Source organism: Jatropha curcas, chromosome 1 (genome assembly GCF_041381405.1).
Source record: "Jatropha curcas cultivar XTBG-Jc1 chromosome 1, XTBG_Jcur_1.0, whole genome shotgun sequence".
Taxonomy (NCBI): Eukaryota; Viridiplantae; Streptophyta; class Magnoliopsida; order Malpighiales; family Euphorbiaceae; genus Jatropha; species Jatropha curcas.
The window spans coordinates 33,964,355-33,983,108 of NC_143151.1; the positions used below are offsets into that span (position 1 = coordinate 33,964,355).

The following is an 18,754-nucleotide window of genomic DNA, read 5'->3' on the forward strand; positions in this document are numbered from 1 at the left end:
TAAATATTTCCTTTATGAAGTAGTGCTAATTTTATTAGTAGTTTTTTCAGTAAACTTTTTTTAGAAAATATTTACATATTTAAATCATTATTTCTAGTTAGAATTTTTTCTAATATATTCTCATAATTATTTTTTAACATAAAAATGTAGAAAATTTATATTCTAAATTAGTTTTCCATTTCAATATTTTGATTAATAATAATAATAATATAATTAGTGATATTGATACACAAAAAACACAAATAAAATATTTCTATAATTTAAAATAAATTTATGAGGAATACGAGTCTATTTGTATAAGATAGAAAAAAATATATAAATTTCAACGAATAATTATGATTAGATGCTAAATTATCCTTAATTATAAATAAAATAAATAAATTTATTTTAGAAAATAATTGCAAAAATGAAAATATTAATTAAAAATAATTTGGAAAATTATTATTTTCATTTATTAAAAGATCAATGAATTTATTAGTTATTTCAGTAAATTTTATAAAAAAATAGGTCTTATCCCCTGTAATTATTTATAATGCTTGAGGATTTTTTTTAGGGACATAATATTTGAGGATTTGATTTTACTAACTAACTTGTATTTAAGAAAAAGTGAAAAAAAAAATAAATATTAGATTTATTTTTTATGTAATTTCCAAAATATCTTTTCTTAAGGAGCAAGTCCAATGGGCTGGTAAGGTAAGTGGGCTGACAATGACGGTTAGACTATTTGGACTCTCCTTGAGAGGCGCCTCTCTGTTTCATTGGTCTATAAAGAAACAAAGACCGGCGAACAAGCTCTTGTTTCTGCTGTTTCCCTGTTTCTCCCTCTTGAAAGGAAGAGCTTCAAGGCTGGGCAGTAAATAGCTTTATCAAAGAATCAAACGGAATATTGAAATGGCACCGGAGCCCGAGGATGAGATCAAGGACGAGAAGAACCCTCGTCCTCTTGATGAAGACGACATCGCTCTTCTCAAAACTTATGTAACGTTTTTCCCTCCTAAGTCTGTTTCTCTTAACAATTTCTGCTTTTTTCAAAACCCTAATTTGACCTTATCTCTCTACCCCTTGCTTCTCCGATTCGATTGTTCAGTTAGTTTTTATTGTTGCTTTATACTGTTAGCACTGTTAGGATACTCTGAGCTCGTAATTGTTGGGCTTCAGCTGACTGGTTGCTTCCAAGTCTTATGGTTTAGTACCTTTATTATTCATTAATTGCTTCAAATTTATTTAAAAATATCTGTTTTGTCTCTCTTTGAACATAGGATGATGGCATGTAGCTGATATTTTATAGCAGTCTGCCGTATCTTATGTGTTAGATTTTATTGTTAATTACATGCTTTCTTCAAATTCATGTTAGGTGCATCCAATTTCATTCGTGATCTCTTATTCAATTTTACCATTTACTGGGTAACCTTAAAAACAAAAAATTTATTACACTTATTTTTCTGTCCCTTTTTCTTTTGTAATATATTCTTCTGAGCAGATTTAATATCTTTTGCAGGGATTAGGACCATATTCTAATAGCATTAAGAAAGCCGAGAAGGAAATAAAGGAAATGGCTAAGAAAGTAAATGATCTATGTGGTATGGTTTGTGTTTCTGCTTTCCACGTGAGCTGTTTCTAAATTACATGCAATTACTCTACTTTCATTAAAAAAGGCAAAGAACTTTCAAGTGGGGATTAACAATCGATTGAAAGAAAATCCCACAGCTTATGTATAGAAGGATGTTTTATCCCACAGCTTATGTATAGAAGGATGATGACTAAAGATGGTTGAGAGAATTTACTAGGGTGATTAGCTTGATTTTGTTGAAAGGCTAATCCATGATTCTCCAATTTTTGATGAGTTCATGCGTACATCTCACATGAGAATCAAGTGACCAGCCCTTGAAGCCACAAGGCCAAGTTAATAGACATGATTGTTCATTACCCACAATCTAATGAGAACCAAATTATCAAATTGTTTTTAGTTCTATATATTTGATTGGTCCATACTCTTCAAAATCCGGCTTATCTGAATGTTTTTGTTTGGTTAATTATATTTGAATTCTGTTAGTAATATTTCTTTTCATTGTAAAAGGTATCAAGGAGTCTGACACTGGTTTAGCTGCACCCAGCCAGTGGGATCTTGTATCTGACAAGCAAATGATGCAGGAGGAGCAGCCTCTTCAAGTATGTATTTACTAAAGGAGGTATTGTATATACTTGTATTATGTTTTCTGGAGCACTAACTTCTTCTACCAACCAGGTGGCAAGGTGCACAAAGATTATAAATCCTAACACTGAGGATGCCAAATATGTAATAAATGTGAAACAAATTGCAAAGGTATACCATTTAATCTTTGAGGCCTGTAAATTTTAGCAAAATATTACATGATTATATTGAGGGGGGAAGGGTCTTTGGAACCATCATGTTGTTTTCTTTGTTTCTTTCTTTATTTTAGTGATTAAAAGGTAAGCACACTTTTCCTCCTATGTGGAAGTGTTGGTTTTATATCTTTTTTCTTTTTTTTTTTTTTTTTGTTAGCTTTTATTACAGAAAAACTTGGCATGGATTTTGTCCCATGCAGATTGATGTTTAATTTTTTTTTTATTATTGTCTTAACTGCAGTTTGTAGTTGGGCTGGGTGACAAGGTATCGCCAACTGATATAGAAGAAGGCATGCGTGTTGGGTAGGCTTTCTTTATATTCTCTAATCAAGAATTTGACTGCACACTGCCTCTATCAGACCATAAACTATGCTATATGAGTTTTGGTTATGTGTTTTACCATTTTATGTTATTTCCTTCCCCACTTTGGCCAATGCCATTTTTCTCCTTTCTTATTTATAAATTTTGTTCTCATATCCATAAGCATTCACTGGTTTGGTGGTGAATGTATTCACTGTATATGTCTTTTCATTGCAGCGTAGATCGCAACAAGTATCAGATACAGATTCCCTTGCCTCCAAAAATTGATCCAAGTGTGACAATGATGACAGTGGAAGAGAAACCTGATGTGACATATAATGACGTTGGTGGATGTAAGGAGCAGATTGAAAAGATGCGAGAAGTATATAAAGCTCCCTCCTTATATGTTTATATTATATCATTTTTTGGGGGCTGCAAATTGCCTTTTTATATTCAATTTCTTTTTACATGTTTGATGTGTATGACTACATGTCTAAATTCATATATCTGATGCTGATATGTTTGAACCTGTCATAGGTTGTTGAACTACCCATGCTTCACCCTGAGAAATTTGTGAAGCTTGGAATTGATCCTCCTAAAGGTGTTCTCTGCTATGGTCCTCCTGGAACTGGGAAAACACTTTTAGCTAGAGCAGTGGCTAATAGAACTGATGCTTGTTTCATTAGAGTTATTGGAAGCGAGCTTGTTCAGAAATACGTTGGTGAAGGAGCAAGGATGGTTCGCGAGCTTTTTCAGGTTAAAGCTGCATGTTAACAATTTACATGTTCTTGTCATTCATTATTTATTTGCATGTTTACTCAATACTGGAACTATGCATCTTTACTTGAGCTAAAATATTTCTGCTGCAGATGGCACGTTCAAAGAAGGCTTGCATTGTATTCTTTGATGAAGTTGATGCTATAGGTGGTGCACGTTTTGACGATGGTGTGGGTGGAGACAATGAAGTCCAGCGTACAATGCTTGAAATTGTGAATCAGCTTGATGGTTTTGATGCCCGTGGAAACATAAAAGTTCTTATGGCAACAAACAGGTAAAATTTAATCATTCTGCGACTTCATTATGTACAACCTTTGTAATATACAGGCAATTTGAAGTCAATTTTGTTCTATAGTGCTCTTTTCTCAGTTGTCTGCCTTTATGTAACCAAGTACTAGCTTTTCTATGCTTTCTTTTTCTATCCATGGATAAAGTTCTTATGGCAACAAACAGGTAAAATTTAATCATTCTGCGACTTCATTATGTACAACCTTTGTAATATACAGGCAATTTGAAGTCAATTTTGTTCTATAGTGCTCTTTTCTCAGTTGTCTGCCTTTATGTAACCAAGTACTAGCTTTTCTATGCTTTCTTTTTCTATCCATGGACCTGTAAGGCTTTAGTTGTTGAAGTCCAAAATTTTCATAAATAGCACTGATTATTATACCTTTAGTTCTTGATGTTGTGGGTTGAATTATTGTTTCAGGCCTGACACCCTAGATCCAGCACTATTGCGTCCTGGACGATTAGATCGTAAGGTGGAGTTTGGTCTTCCGGATTTGGAAAGTAGAACTCAGATATTTAAGATCCATACAAGAACAATGAATTGCGAAAGAGATATCCGGTTTGAGCTTTTGGCTCGGCTTTGCCCAAATTCAACCGGTAAGGATGATTCCGAGTGGATTCAACTGTATAATGCTTTCTGCCTTTTGCATTATTACACTAAATTGATAAAATGAGACACTCACGTGACTACTGCCAGTGTATTTGAGATTATTATTTTTCTGATATGGATTTCTACTTCAGGAGCTGATATTAGGAGTGTATGTACTGAAGCTGGCATGTTTGCAATTCGAGCACGGAGGAAGACAGTGACAGAGAAAGACTTCCTTGATGCAGTGAACAAAGTAATTAAAGGATACCAGAAATTCAGTGCAACCCCAAAATACATGGTGTACAACTAGATGCTGCTTATAAATCTAAACAGGCGATGAATATGATGAATGAGGGCTGTATCGTGGACTTGAATCTTTTGTTGCTTGGATTTCTAGTATTGCTTCATAGACCTCTTGATGCTTTGTTGTTTTCCAATGTATAACGCTACGTCACCATCTAAGTCAATTTTTCTGCCGCCCTATTCTATTATATTTAATGCTTTAATATGAAGTTTTATAATCATTAATCTCGTCATTCAATTATTTAGCAACTATTTAATCGATCTTATAAAATTTAAAAGGTTCAATAGAATGATTTTGTAAATTGAAGTATCAATTGAAATGCTTATTGTTAAAGTGAAAGTTGAGTCGCAATTTTTTAGGAGAAGTACGAGTGAACTTGTTCCTGCTTAGCATTCCAGTAGTGAGCCTGTAATCCTCTCCAGTGTTATACCATGCAGGAAAGGAAAGGTTAAATATTGCAACGTATAAAATACCATAGCAATCATTTGAAAAGATAAATAGTGATGTACAAACAAATAGTATACAATGGGATCATTCTTAAACCCTGGAGAAGAACCCACTGCCAAGCTTTTATTCCCAAAAAAAGCATTTTCAATTTACAAATATGAGTTGACAGCAAAAGGTGGGAAGGAAAGTAAAGGGGACCAAACTTCTGCTGATTGTGATGCTCAATCTGAATAGGAGATTTATAGAATATAACAAGAAGAAAGCTAGCTCAACCATATAAATATTTTAACAAACTGTATCAAACTCCTAATTCTATCATGTGTTCCATCCGAAAAGATTAAACTAGAAAACTATCTCCAATAAACTTGAAGAGTGAAATGATAAGATGAGAGAGAGGACTACTTGATCTGTTATATTTAACATCGGAACATGCTAACGTGAGCATTGTTGACATTTCACATGTAATCAGGCGTGTCAAGGTTGTCTGCTTGCCGCGATGCTCCCTGATCATTTCCAACCGTTCTCTTGCTCATGTTAGCTCGCTGAACTAGACGAACCAATGCCTGAACAACTTCTGACATGGGTGGTCGAAACTCTGGCTCCGACTGCCACAAGACAGGGAAAATATGCATCAAAACTTTAGTGGTGCTCAAAAATGGGAGAACACTATTTCCCCTTCTAAAACGAAACAGACATGCCTCAAACATGAAATTTACCTGGACACAGAGGGCAATAACATCAGCAAATCGGGAAAGAGATTTGACAGGGTAGAGCCCTTTGAGAGCTGGGTCAACCATTTTAGCCAGTGCATCAATATCATGGAGCTGAGGTGTGGCCCATCGAACCAATGATTGCTCGGATCTTGGCCTTGAGCTGAAAGATGTTTTGTATGGTATGATCAGAAACTAACTCAATTTATTTCTAAGTTATGATTAACATGATAATGAAAGTACTAATGGCGTGGTTCCTGTCAAACTAAGAGAGCAAAAGGGAGACAGGGTGAGATAACAACGGATCATGTTATACGATTTCAACATTTCACCTGTCAAATGGTTTTCGTCCAGTGAGAAGCTCTAACATGACAACTCCAAAACTGTAAACATCACTCTTGAGAGTATATTGACCAGACATGGCTACCTCAGGTGCACCATATCCAGATGCTGAATCATTGTTCAGTGCCTGCACATGAAAAGAAACTTAAAAATTTCAGCATATACCACAAGACATCTGTTCTTCTGTCAAACTAAAATAATGCAGAAAAGGATCAGCCATGCAGAAGTTTATCTCCCGGATAAAAAAAAAGTTAACATGTACATGCAAACTCATATTATAGGAATCAAGTAAGGTAATTATACGATACTCAAGAAAACCTACTTTTCCACATTAAATAAAGCCAGTCATTAGATTACCAACAAAATTTGGAAGATATTCAAAATCACCTGATCTGCATTTGGAAGAAAGCTTGCAAGGCCAGAGTCTGAAAGGTGAGGATTGAGCTCAGCATCCAGTAATATGTTTGCTGACTTCATATTTTTATGAATAATAGATGGTGAGCATACTTCATGCAGGTACCTGAAAACATCCCTTCTTCAGTACCAGGAAGGCCATTCATCATAGAGGGAAGCATAATTTGTAATATCTGGGTTCCTAAAATTCTAATTCCAATATCTCAGACTAATAAGAAATAAGCAGCTTCTGAATTCCAATAATGAACTTTTAACAAATATTTTGTGCAAGTGTGCTGCACTTATAAAGAATACTATGTTCACATCAACCAGAAATATTAGTACTGAAGTCACTCATTGCTTGTTATTAATAATAGTAGTAGTTGAGTGTTAGAATTAGCGAAGTACGAAATAGCTAGAAAGAACAGAATGTGTTGAGTGAGTGGGTGAGCGACGGGTCAGGGAAAGATAATATGAGAACATGTGTGTGTGTGTGTGTGTGTGTGTGTGTTTTGACTTACTCTAATGCACGTGCAGTCCCCAAAGCTATCTTGACACGGGAGTTCCATATCAAAGGCCTGCTGTCTTCATCTGACAAATGCAGGAAGTCATGCAGTGATCCATTTTTATGGAACTCATAGACCAGGAGGTGCTGCCCGTGCTCTGAGCAATAGCCCATGAGCTCTGTCACATTTGGATGATGTAACTCAGAGATTTTTGAAACCATTTCTATAAAATCATCAGACATGTCACTGGCAAGAGCGGATGAATTTATTTTCTTCACAGCAAGAACCTACATCATTGTCAAACAAAAGAAAAGTTTTGCCTTCAATAATACTAAATCATTCCAAAAGATATATTCATCTATGGATATATTAATCATGATAGGGAAAGGGGACTTCAGCATGAACTATGAAAAGAGGCACATAAGATAATTTTTTGTCGTATCCTTAAACTGAATTATTCAAGCGGCTTTCGCAGGTCAGAATAGTATACCTTCCCATCATCAAAATGCGCTCGATAAACTCGTCCAAAAGACCCTTCACCCAGAAGATGGTCAATACTGAAGCTACCAGTAGCTATCTGCAGATCTGCTACAGAGTATGATGTCACATTTACAGGAGCTCTTACTGGTTTCTTGACAACAATAGGCTTCTTTGAAAAGTCATCTTCATCAAATGATTTATTGCGATCAATTGGTGGAGGTCTAAGATTTATGGAGGCTGAGGTATCAAATGTCTTTGTATTAACTGTGGAGGAAGTTTGTACAGACTTCATTTCTGCAATACAATTCAGCACATGAGAAACTATAAACCTCTAGCTAGCTAAGACCAGTTTAAATTGTAATCCAGAAGTTTTCCAACTGCATGTTTAGTTCGAAGGTTTCCTTCAGTTGAACTAAGATCACAAACTCCAACAATCTAAGGCTTACCTATTCCCCATAGAAGACAAAGCTAAAGTAAGAGAACTTAAGCAATATTCAATATAGCATTTTTGCCGTGTATTTCTTTGGCATTTTTTATCCTATAGTTCGATTACTTCAGATTCTCCAGTTGCATTTTTGCAATTATTAGCAACAAAAATTAAAGTTAAAGCTAATCAATTTAACGTCTTAATAAACTCAGCATGACTACACATAATCTGTTTGCTGTTTTCCTAGATAGTAAATAGCAAACATATTTTCCTCATTTCTAACAGGAGAATAGCAGACAAATCCCATTGTCAATACAACAGGACAAGCAGCAGAATGACTAAAAGAATAGAGATGATCGAGAAATTATTTCCAACTGAATGTGAGACTCAGAAAACTTTGCTTACCTCGTACTTCACTCGAGGCAAGAGGCGCAAATGGCTGATTATCAAGCTTTTCTATATCTGAAGATGACCTCTTTGATCTTCTCTTAACAAAGAAGAATGCTATAATCCCCCCAACAACAAAGATGGATATGATTATTCCAGCTATACCACCACCCCCTATGCCTGATTTTTTGCTGCCACCACCAGCATCCCCATCAGATGGACTGTTATTGCCACCCGATTTGTGACCTGGATTTTTGTGGGCCGGAGGAGTACCAGGTGGAGGTGGGGGAGCAGGGCCTGAGTTCCAATTGTTACCATCCGTCCTATAGTGAAGATTACTCATTAAATTTGTAAGAAGTTTCTTTCTGAAACCATCATGACAACCAGAAATTTTCTGATATTGTAAAATGCTTACTGCAGATTAATGCCCTTCAACTGTTCAGGAATCCAGCCAGTAAAATGATTATTTCCAATATACCTGGAAATAAAAGTGCAAGTATAATCAGCAGCCATATAATGCCTCAACTGTAAGGAAAGACAATAAAGATGTGCCTAATAAATTTAAATGTTATGCTGGCTACCCACAGATTTTTAAGAGGAAGATCAGCGAGGACATCAATGGTGCCTGTAAATTGATTGTTTTGCAAATACCTGTGAAATCATAAGTTAGAAAAAGAGAGCAAGACAATATGGTAACCAGGAACCAGAGAATATGATCTTTAAGAAACTTACATCGAGGTCATGCTTGAAAGGTTGCTAAAACTCTCAGGTAGGTTGCCTGACAGTTGGTTGAAGGAGATATCCCTGTAATGAGAACAGAAATAATTGATGCTTCTATTCACTAAATTCTCTAAAACGATCTTCATGTTCTTACACCTTTTTTCACTCAATGAGGAAATTTGAATCACATCTTATAGGAGATAATGCAAATCCAGCAACCAATAATCATACAAAAGCACCCCTCTTTAGCAAAACATAACAAGAACAGATGTTTCGAATTTGCAAAACAATAGTAGAAACATCAAATTTTCTCCTAGCCACATCAATTATGAAGTGCTCAAGAGTGTCATTAGTAATTTTCTGAGCACATCAACAAAAATGATTAACTTCTTTCAAACGACAAAGACATGAGGAAATTGCACTTTTAACCATATGACAAAGAAACAGAGGAGGTCTCACAGTGTGGACAGGGATGAAAGCTTTCCAAACATGTCATTCAATTGATTCTGAAGCTGATTGTGAGCAATATTCCTGCTCTCCCAAAGAAAGGATGGAGAACAAAGCGGATATTAGTTTTAGAATTTGGATAAGTAGCATCAGAGAATGAACAACTGAAAGTCACTCACAGATATGTAAGCTTAGTCATCATAGATATGGAATAAGGGATATCTCCAGTAAATTGATTACTAGCAAGATTTCTGCACAAAAAAGAGCATCCGACATAAATCATCAAAATATCATAGAGGAATAAATAAATAAAATAGAGATCCTGAGCGGAGCATACAGTTGTGTCAGGTTTGGAGGAAGTCCATAAGGTATACCACCTCCAATATTGTTGTTGCTCATGTCTCTGCAGAAAAGTTAACCAGGTAAATATCTCAAGATAATACATAAATACTAAGAGTACCAATGCAATACTTTTAAGACCATTGATCTCACAGGTTTGTTAATGCTGTCAAGCTTGCAAGCTGGTAACCCATTTGTCCAGAGAGTGCAAGACCAGATAATTTACTGGCAAAAAGCAATAGAAAATATATATTTTCAGTGCTGAGTAAGCCATAATCAGTGCTTATGGCACTGTGTGAGCGTAACACGCGATAAAGAATTAAACATGAAATAGAAGATCACATTTCTGTGACTCGTGGGCCCGAGCACGTAACACCTTTCCAGGACTCTTCGCATGGATCACCACCATTTGCTTTCCATTGAGTTAGCTGGCCAGGCGAACCTAAACTGGTAAACATGCCTCTTAACGCAGACGCTGCACATCAGCAGGTAGCAAATAGAATAAATATATCATTTACTAGTGCCACAATCACCAAGCAAGTTTGCATACACACACACAGCAACTCAATACTTTGAATGGAAAAAAAAAAAAGAGTAATGGGTAATATAGCTCTTGGTACAGAAATAAATGGGAGAAAAAAAAAAGAAAAAATGGATAGTATTGCCACATACAGAATCCATTTATAGCAATCACTTCTATACATCTAAGGTAGATCAGTCCTCATTTGTCCACACTGTTTGTTGATGTTTGCTAGTCAATTAAGCTTTTAGTATCTCAAACAAAGGTCTGTCTGGATTCCAGAATTAGCATTTCAGGGATTTAATTTGTCTATAGCAACAGAATATCAACTCTTATTATGCCTAAATTTGGAGGCATAGTCACAGTAACTGCTTCTGGAAATGCCTTGCAATGGAGTAACATTCATAATAGAGTTTTCGCACTTCAGTCTTCATAAACTTTAGAGCATATAGATGCTTGCCATTTACCATGAGAAATGCAGTTAATTGACCAAGAGAACTGAGGAGCACCAGCAAGTGTATCTTTCCCTTCAGGATGAAAATGATAAATTCTATTTTATAGCATCATTAAGAAAGCTTCTTTCACCACGTTTCCAGATTTGCAAGGAAATGAATAGGACTTCTGAAAGATAAAAGCTTTCAAGTTTAAATTGAAGGCTCCATCCAAATTTTTAAACTGTGGAGATAAACAGTTTAGGCACACATATCGTCTTTCGTCTGTCTTCCCCCTTTCTTGGTATACTTTTCATGTCCCAAAGTTTTCTTCTTTTTCCCTCCTTTCCAGATAAGTTACTTTTACTTATTCAAAAATCAGAAATAAAGGGTTGAAGGATAGTTTGACATAATAATGACTAGCAGTTTAGGCCTGTGGCAAGCAAATAATCAGCATTGACATATCCTGAAGCGCATTTAGACTTGAAATTCTATGAACATTTGATTCGTTGAATATCATCAACTCTCAATTTGATCTTTAAGGTGACAATTCAACATGTAATTTAGACTAAATGAACCAAAAGCTTCTATCAAATCAGTCTCTTTGGCTTTTGAAATAAACCAGTGGCTATAATGAAGTCCCAAAAACTGCAAAACTTGATATTCAACACTCACCTACAGAAACTTGTAGCCAATACTTCATATGGATCACTCAGTCTCAAAGATCCACTAAATAATTGCTGCTTTAATCCACACATGATGCATTTATGAACCAGGAAAATTGCATAACCAATTTGAGAAGCAGGAAGAAACTATTAGGAATAGTGGGATGTGAAAATTAAAAGATGCCAAAGTGAGAAATGTTCCAAACAACCTTATGTTTCTTGGCATTATACTAACCCATGTCTGATACAGGGTAAATCAAGACCTAAGAAAGCTTTTCTCAAGCCTTTCTCTCTCTATCAAACATTAAAACACGCACATAAGTCCATCTTAAATGAGAGACATCAAGGCCAAGTGTCAGCAATTGCAGATACTAAATTTCCATCAACAATTTTTGGGTACCAAGAAAATCCGATCAGTATTTCAATCTGCCTTTCCAAAAATGAAGATTGTATAATATAAAGAGATAAAACAAAAAAGCAGTACTTCCCCAACCCATAACTGATTTTCACAGTTTCAACACCAATCTGCCTTATTAGCAGTGAAAACACTTTCTGCTCATATCCTCAAACATATAAAAAGAAAGAGAGAGAGAGAGAGAGAGAGAGAGAGAGAAAGAGAGAGAAATCTGCAAATGCATCAGAACAAGAGGAACCTTTTGTGGTCATAACAAGTCATAAGCAGCAGTCCAAACCAAGTAGTAATGAAGAAGCTAAATAAAAAGAACTATTAAGAAATGCAGATGAGGCAAGGATCAGTACATGCAAATCTATCTGTGAAACACAAATAAAAGAATCAAAAAGAAAGGCAGATAACAGAGAGTCAAGCAACAGAACTTACCATCATTTGGATCTGTATTGTCACCATTGATGTAACCCAGAATGCAGATTATCACTGTTACAAAAAGTTCACCCCTTCTCCAAATCTCCATTACCACCTTCTCACACTGTGTCGAGCCTTACCCACAAACCAAGACAAGGCCTTGGCCTAATGACTTGCTAGCCCTTCTTTTATATTTTCTTTTTAATTTTCCAGAAAGGATTTTTATACTTAATTAGCCATACCCTTTCCTTCCCTAGTCCAAGTGAAGCTGGCAGGCACGATTTGCCAGAAGAATCCAAAGCCACAGAATAGAGAATCCCCTCCTCTATTTTTATTATTTTATCACATTCTCACCCCCTCTCTCTCTCTCTCTCTCAGAGCACTTTTCTTTTTCTTGGATTTTCTTCTAAAATTTTCACACTTGTAAAACCAAAAAACGAGAAAAGAGGAAAAAGGATAGATTTCTGTTTTGGTAGGTGTACTGTATCTACTGTAAATATTTTTATTATATCCTTTTCTAAATTTATTTCCCTAAAGAAATGAACAGGTATAATAGTAGCAAGCAGTAGCTCTCAACAAGGATTATTTATTACAGAGAATTGAATAAACTTCTCTTGGTTTACAACTATCTTTGATAAAATTATGCTAATAATGACGCAGGAAGAAAAAGATTCTGTAATGAGATTGAATGATTGATCATATAATAAGAAGAAATTTTGAAATAGAGCTATCGTTACTAGAAATTATGATTGAAATGTCACTTTTAAGCACGTCATTTTGGCCATACTCAACGGGAGTTCACGAGACTCTTGTACAGAGACCCTTTCTTCTTTTCTCTTTGCTCTTTTTTGAGTTAGCAACATGTAAGCAAGAGGTACATTAGTATTGATCGATAAAACTCTAACTCGAAATAGTATTTAGATAAAATTTATACAATACTCTATAAAATTTTTTGACTTTACAAGTAAAATTTATATGAAAAACATGATTCCTCGATAAACCCGTGTTAAATTATAGTTTTTTAAAGTTAGACTTAGCTTCTAATTAATTAAGAAACAAAACCAAGCAAAAAGCATAATTCTGGTAACTTAGGATTATAAGAATATATGCCGGTCAATGTCAGAACGGTATGTGTTAGGTAGCTGAGCAATGTTTTCTTGTTTTTGTTGTTTTGATTTTCCATTTATATAATAATAAATAATACTATCAACAACAAATTTAACAACTTTGCTGGCACGAATGGGATAATAGCAATACCAGTAGAAATACAGAGTCAGAAACTCAGAATTGACATATTTATATTAAAAAAAATGGATTCTTGATTGATTATAAGATTTGGTGGTAGTTAAGGAATAGTAGCCATTAAAGTCGGTAAAGAATCATTTTCTTTCATTTATTTGTTATTTGTTTTGCTTCTGTTGAGAGTTAGGGTTGTTTTCTTGATTGAGGTACCTTCAATTCGTTCCCTAACCACAGAAAATTCTTGTTTATGATTTTGCAACAGTTTGGAATTTCAGATTTAAACATTAGTTGAATTTATTTGTTAAAATTATTTTTATTATATAAATAAATTAAATAATTAATTAAATTTATGAGCAATACAATCAAATATTACGATATTTAAACTCGATTTAATTTATATCAGGATTTAATTATATTTTCAAATGACAAAAAAAATATCAGGAAGGGCCAAAGTTAAAAACAACAGGGAGGTCATGGCGACTGACACGTGTATTGGGAGGCAGCCGACGTGGCAACTACCCGTTTTTCTTTCTACTTTTCTAGAATGATAAGGTCCATAAGGACACCCTCATCATTTGTTTTTTTTTTTTTTTTTGATTTATTGAGAGGTAAATAATCCTAAGGTGAGCTGATATTAACATTCCACCCATTTAAAAAAATATATTTTTCTAATAATTCTAAATTGTAATTTTGTTGTGATAAGTTAATTTTTTAAAAAATATAAATTAATTTGCATTATTTCAGTTCGTTTATTATTATTGTGTTACTGTGGAATATATATTGATTTTTTCCTTAAAAAATAATTTATCTTTCTAAAAAGATATTAAAAGTTTTTTTTTTTTTATGAAAATTAGTATCCCCACAAATGAGTGCGTGCCACGGCCATATGTTTTGTGTAGGGCTTTGAATATCCGGACCGGACAGGTTGTCTACCGTTGCAAAATCCACGTCTGCACTTTTTTTAATTATAATAATAATGGAATCGTGTCGGTTGTCTTGTCGGTGGCATTTTCGAATTTTTCATCCTAGTCCTTACATTACGGTACGCCCCCGACCCGTTTGGACACTAATAAGTAATAGTAACAAATTAGGAAAATTTTATTTATATTCTGTATATGAGTCAAACTGTTGACTCAATTGATGCACGCGAAGTAGCTCAATGGTAAATAATACGTATAGAGCTGACACTATAATTTAAGTTATAAATTCAATTTTTTACGATCAAAATTTCCTTCGAACCGGTTCTTTTACCGTCGAAAGAGAACGGGAATTAATCTTAAAAAACTGAATTTCAAACATTGAATAATTAATGGTTGTATTAGATGTTGAGATACCAATAAGGCAATTACCATAATAACAAGATATTAGGTTTGATTTGTAGATGGGAATACAAAATAGAATGGTTGGGTTGGGCCAAGTCTTTGCCAGCTTTTGATTTGCTGTATCTTTAAGTTTGGAAATTGGGGTTGACATTTATCTCTTGCACAATTTGCGCTTTTCTGCAACCCTTCGTACTCGTTAAGGCAATTTTTCTTTTTGCGTTGGTTGCAGAAATTCAAATCTAAATTTATTATCGACTTGTATATATCTTTATCGTTAGATTATAATTTTAATGCTAATTGAGACGAATTCAATGTATTAAAGAAAAAATATTTTAACCGTTTTCATTTTTTCTACTTCCGTCACGACCGACCATCATCATCTATAATTTCCATCTCCATGTACCTCCAAGTCAATTCTTTCCAGGACAAAGTGGATTGCTTTTCTGTTAGTATAAGCCTGGTTTACAGGTTTGGCGTTATATAAATATGGATGTTTTTTTTTTTTTTTTTTTTTTTTTTTTTTTTTTTTTCTGTTTTCTAATATTGCGTAGAGTAGCAAAAAGAAATTCAAGTGCGTATAAGCAAACTTCACAGATATAGCTTTTGCAGTTGTGTTTTCTTAACTGAAGTGGATAGAGAGAGTTTGCAGTTGGCAGCTTATCTACGGCTTTCGAGGTCTCCAAGATTAAAAAGGAAAATTGACAAGCCAAGCCTTCCCCTGCATGGTCAAATTATTTATTTATTTTATTTATTATTAACTTAAATGGGAAGAATACTATAAATTAACGAAGATTAGCTAAATAGGAAAAATCAAATTTGGATTAACTAGAAAATTACTATTGTATGAATAAATTAAAATTAATAGAATAATTAAACAGTAAGATTAATACCACCCCATCATAATAATATGTAATTTAATTTAGAAATTAATAAGTAAATTGCTCCATATCATAATGGGTTTGATATTCTCAGTCCAACTTTATTTGTTTGGTTTTAATTGAATATTATTTTTAATTTTTAATTCGATATGCGTATGGGAATTAAAAAAAAAAAAAAAGAAAATAATAGTTCCAGGTCAATAACAGAATCTGTGCATGCACATTATGGGTAGTGCTCCTACTGCCTACTGGACCGCTTTCAAGGCCCATAAAGAAAAGCCACAATCATACTTCTTTTGAATTGCACCCGCGTGATGTGATCTCATGCATTTCACGACAAATGGAAAAAATAATAATATTTTGAGATATCATCATATCTTGTGTCGGTTTGATCGTAAACGTAACCGCAAGAACTCCAATCCAATCTTTATCTACCTCATATCCAATCTTTGATTGCTCTTTTTACATCCTCTTCTTCAATAATCTTGAATCTTGAATTCTTTTTCTTGATAAGGAAAGAAACTAACCTTCATATTATCAAGTGACACTTATTCATGGCTATGTGTGATGACCAAAATCAAAAACTTGATGAAAAAGAGGGATTCAAGTATCTAATGGTGAAGCCAGAGAAAGGAGGTATAACGGACATATGGAGATACGTGGTCTTTTCTGACATAAAGAGTGGAGTGAGATTCTTGGAGAGTTCAGAGGAAGAGGTGATCATAAGTGATGAAGCAACTGATAACAGGTGGGTCATATTAGTATCTATAATTGTTCGTAAAATCCTTCGCTTGATTGGCAAGCCAATGGAGTACACTGGCTATGTTCTGGAGTTCTTCCTTAATTTCATGTCTGAAAATGGAGACCTCTTGGGATTACTCTGGAACTTACTCCGTGGTATGCAGTATTGTAATTATGATAATTATTTTACAGAAAAAATTAATTTGAATTATTTATAATAATGATGTATATTGGATGCACATGCAGCAAAAGTGGTGATTCCTCAGAGAGGCACAGAGACCTTTATAAGTGCAATAGGACATATGGATGGGCGAATAGACCTGTATAAAGCTGAAAACTTGGTAGAACAAATAGAAAATTCTGTTTCTGAAGATGGAGGCCTCAAAGTAGAATTGGGAAACAGAGCTCTTATGGACCTTTGCATTATGGCTTCCAAGTTAGCTTATGAGAATGCCAAAGTTGTTCATAATATTGTTGTTAATCACTGGAAGGTAAATGCAGTCAAGTAATGATGATTTTTCTTTCCGTGAGGTTTGGAAATCACTTATGATGACAAATATTATTAATTTCAGATGCATTTTGTGGATTTCTACAACTGCTGGAACGGTAAATTTTTTTTAAAAAGTGTTTTTGGGATCAGCTTTATAACATACGGTCTATTGATAATGTTTTTGGCGTTTGTTGTCAAACTGTTTGATAGATTTCCAAAACGAGAACTGTACCCAAGTTTTCATATTTTGTGACAAGCCCGCAGATGCAAATTTGATATTGATTAGCTTTAGAGGGACAGAACCTTTTGATGCTGATGATTGGTGTACTGATTTTGATTATTCATGGTATGAAATTCCCAATTTTGGAAAAGTGCATATGGGATTTTTAGAAGCATTAGGTTTGGGCAATAGAGTTAACACAACAACCTTCAAAGACCACCTTACTCAAAACAAAAACAGCATGAAATACTCCAATATTGCTGACAATAATGATCCCACAAGCTCATCAGAATCAGAATCTTCAGATGCTGATTCTGACACATTAGATCAGTCATCAGTATCTGAGAAGGGGAATATTTCACCTGAAATGGTGAAGAAGGGTGCATATTATGCTGTAAGAAGGAAACTAAGAAGATTACTTAGAAAGCACAAAAATGCTAAATTTGTAGTAACTGGACACAGCTTAGGTGGAGCACTTGCTATATTATTTCCAACAGTGCTAGTGCTACATGAGGAGATGGAGATGATGCAAAAATTACTTGGTATATACACATTTGGGCAGCCAAGAATTGGGAATATGCAATTAGTGAAGTTTATGGAACAGCGTTTGGACCATCCTGTTCCTAAATACTTTAGGGTGGTTTATTGTAATGATCTTGTTCCTAGGTTGCCTTATGATGACAAAACCTTCTTGTACAAGCATTTTGGAGTTTGCCTTTACTGTGACAGCTTCTACAATGAACAGGTACACGTTTCAGCTATTCCCTTTTATCTATATATGCTTTTTTGGCAATAGTTTATTTAGGTTTGATGGAAAAAAAAAAATGTAAAAAACCGATTATTTTTGTTTGTGGTTGAAGAAAATGGATGAGGAGCCAGACCCAAATTTCTTCGGGCTGAGATATATAATTCCATTGTACTTGAATGCTATATGGGAGTTGATCAGAAGCTTTATAATGGGTTACATGTATGGGCCAGAGTACAAGGAAGGGTGGTTCTCTTTGTTATTTAGGGCAATGGGACTAGCATTCCCTGGTATTGTTGATCATTCCCCTGTAAATTATGTTAACTCTGTCAGGCTTGGAAGGGATCGTCTTCTTCAGATGTCCTCTTTCTAAATAGCTCTCCGCTCTTCTGTAACTATCATTTGGTTCTGGTATGGTTACTCGTGTAGTCATTTCATTTATACATTTCAGATCAATCATCATAAAAAAGCAACGAACTTTAGAATTTTTTTTTTCTTAGTCAGGTGAAATCACAATTTCTGCTTCTGCTGGTGATGTAAATTTGTTTTTTGTTTTGATATTTTTTTTCTCATTATCGTACCAACGATTGAATGATGAAAATAAATAGTTGAAATCTCGTTTGATTGTGATTGTTTATGTTGATTTAGCTAGATAAATACTTAAATTGATGAGTTTAACTGCACTATTCCAAATTATTAATGTTAAATATTAAAAAGTACCGAACTTAGAGAGTGTAGCTCGAACATTAGAATCTGTTCAAGATCGTTTTATTCTTAGCCCTCCTGTTAACTTCATCCTAGTCCAGAACTGAAGAGACTGGACATTTAAATTTGTATTGAGCTCAAGCTTATTTTTCGAG

General features: G+C 34.4%; 3 protein-coding genes across 4 annotated transcripts; 2 read left to right on the forward strand and 1 right to left on the reverse strand.

The window, feature by feature from the left end:
- The first annotated feature begins 776 nt into the window (after window positions 1-776).
- On the forward strand, window positions 777-4,809 carry RPT1A (regulatory particle triple-A 1A). Its single transcript, XM_089719194.1, has 10 exons — window positions 777-978; window positions 1,499-1,580; window positions 2,078-2,169; window positions 2,246-2,323; window positions 2,609-2,670; window positions 2,905-3,049; window positions 3,205-3,423; window positions 3,537-3,718; window positions 4,151-4,326; window positions 4,471-4,809. The coding sequence occupies exons 1-10, from the start codon at window positions 892-894 to the stop codon at window positions 4,626-4,628; spliced, it is 1,281 nt and encodes a 426-aa protein (XP_089575320.1). The 5' UTR covers window positions 777-891; the 3' UTR covers window positions 4,629-4,809.
- A 319-nt stretch (window positions 4,810-5,128) lies between these two features.
- SRF6 (STRUBBELIG-receptor family 6) lies at window positions 5,129-12,717 on the reverse strand. The gene is made up of 16 exons (XM_012213388.4): window positions 12,275-12,717; window positions 10,163-10,295; window positions 9,974-10,045; window positions 9,819-9,884; window positions 9,661-9,732; window positions 9,494-9,565; window positions 9,047-9,118; window positions 8,900-8,965; window positions 8,730-8,792; window positions 8,333-8,637; window positions 7,511-7,794; window positions 7,036-7,307; window positions 6,509-6,641; window positions 6,112-6,248; window positions 5,786-5,942; window positions 5,129-5,674 (listed from the first exon to the last, which is right to left on the reverse strand). The coding sequence occupies exons 1-16, from the start codon at window positions 12,363-12,365 to the stop codon at window positions 5,525-5,527; spliced, it is 2,145 nt and encodes a 714-aa protein (XP_012068778.1). The 5' UTR covers window positions 12,366-12,717; the 3' UTR covers window positions 5,129-5,524.
- Window positions 12,718-16,051: 3,334 nt separating this feature from the next.
- Window positions 16,052-18,531, forward strand: LOC105631308 (alpha/beta-Hydrolases superfamily protein). 2 transcript variants are annotated; one of them, XM_012213386.4, is made up of 5 exons: window positions 16,052-16,595; window positions 16,686-16,930; window positions 17,012-17,045; window positions 17,140-17,894; window positions 18,010-18,531. In XM_012213386.4, exons 1-5 carry the CDS (start codon window positions 16,253-16,255, stop codon window positions 18,265-18,267), a joined length of 1,635 nt encoding a protein of 544 aa, XP_012068776.2. In that variant the 5' UTR covers window positions 16,052-16,252; the 3' UTR covers window positions 18,268-18,531. The 2 variants fall into 2 exon arrangements, with proteins under 2 accessions (XP_012068776.2, XP_020533864.1); XM_020678205.3 differs by having other exon boundaries at window positions 16,292-16,446.
- The last annotated feature ends 223 nt before the right edge of the window (window positions 18,532-18,754 follow it).

Bases quoted from the DNA above. Each gene is read 5' to 3' on its own strand.
- SRF6 (XM_012213388.4), bottom strand. From the start codon at position 12,365: ATGGAGATTTGGAGAAGGGGTGAACTTTTTGTAACAGTGATAATCTGC. The intron at 10,046-10,162 runs GTGATCTTCTAT...GCTTTTTGCCAG, and splicing joins GGCCCACGAGTCACAGAAAT to TAAATTATCTGGTCTTGCAC. The intron at 6,642-7,035 runs GTAAGTCAAAAC...GGATGTTTTCAG, and splicing joins GGGACTGCACGTGCATTAGA to GTACCTGCATGAAGTATGCT.
- RPT1A (XM_089719194.1), top strand. From the start codon at position 892: ATGGCACCGGAGCCCGAGGATGAGATCAAGGACGAGAAGAACCCTCGT. The intron at 979-1,498 runs GTAACGTTTTTC...TATCTTTTGCAG, and splicing joins TCGCTCTTCTCAAAACTTAT to GGATTAGGACCATATTCTAA. The intron at 4,327-4,470 runs GTAAGGATGATT...TTTCTACTTCAG, and splicing joins GCTTTGCCCAAATTCAACCG to GAGCTGATATTAGGAGTGTA.
- LOC105631308 (XM_012213386.4), top strand. From the start codon at position 16,253: ATGGCTATGTGTGATGACCAAAATCAAAAACTTGATGAAAAAGAGGGA. The intron at 16,596-16,685 runs GTATGCAGTATT...ATGCACATGCAG, and splicing joins ACTCTGGAACTTACTCCGTG to CAAAAGTGGTGATTCCTCAG. The intron at 16,931-17,011 runs GTAAATGCAGTC...TATTAATTTCAG, and splicing joins TTGTTGTTAATCACTGGAAG to ATGCATTTTGTGGATTTCTA.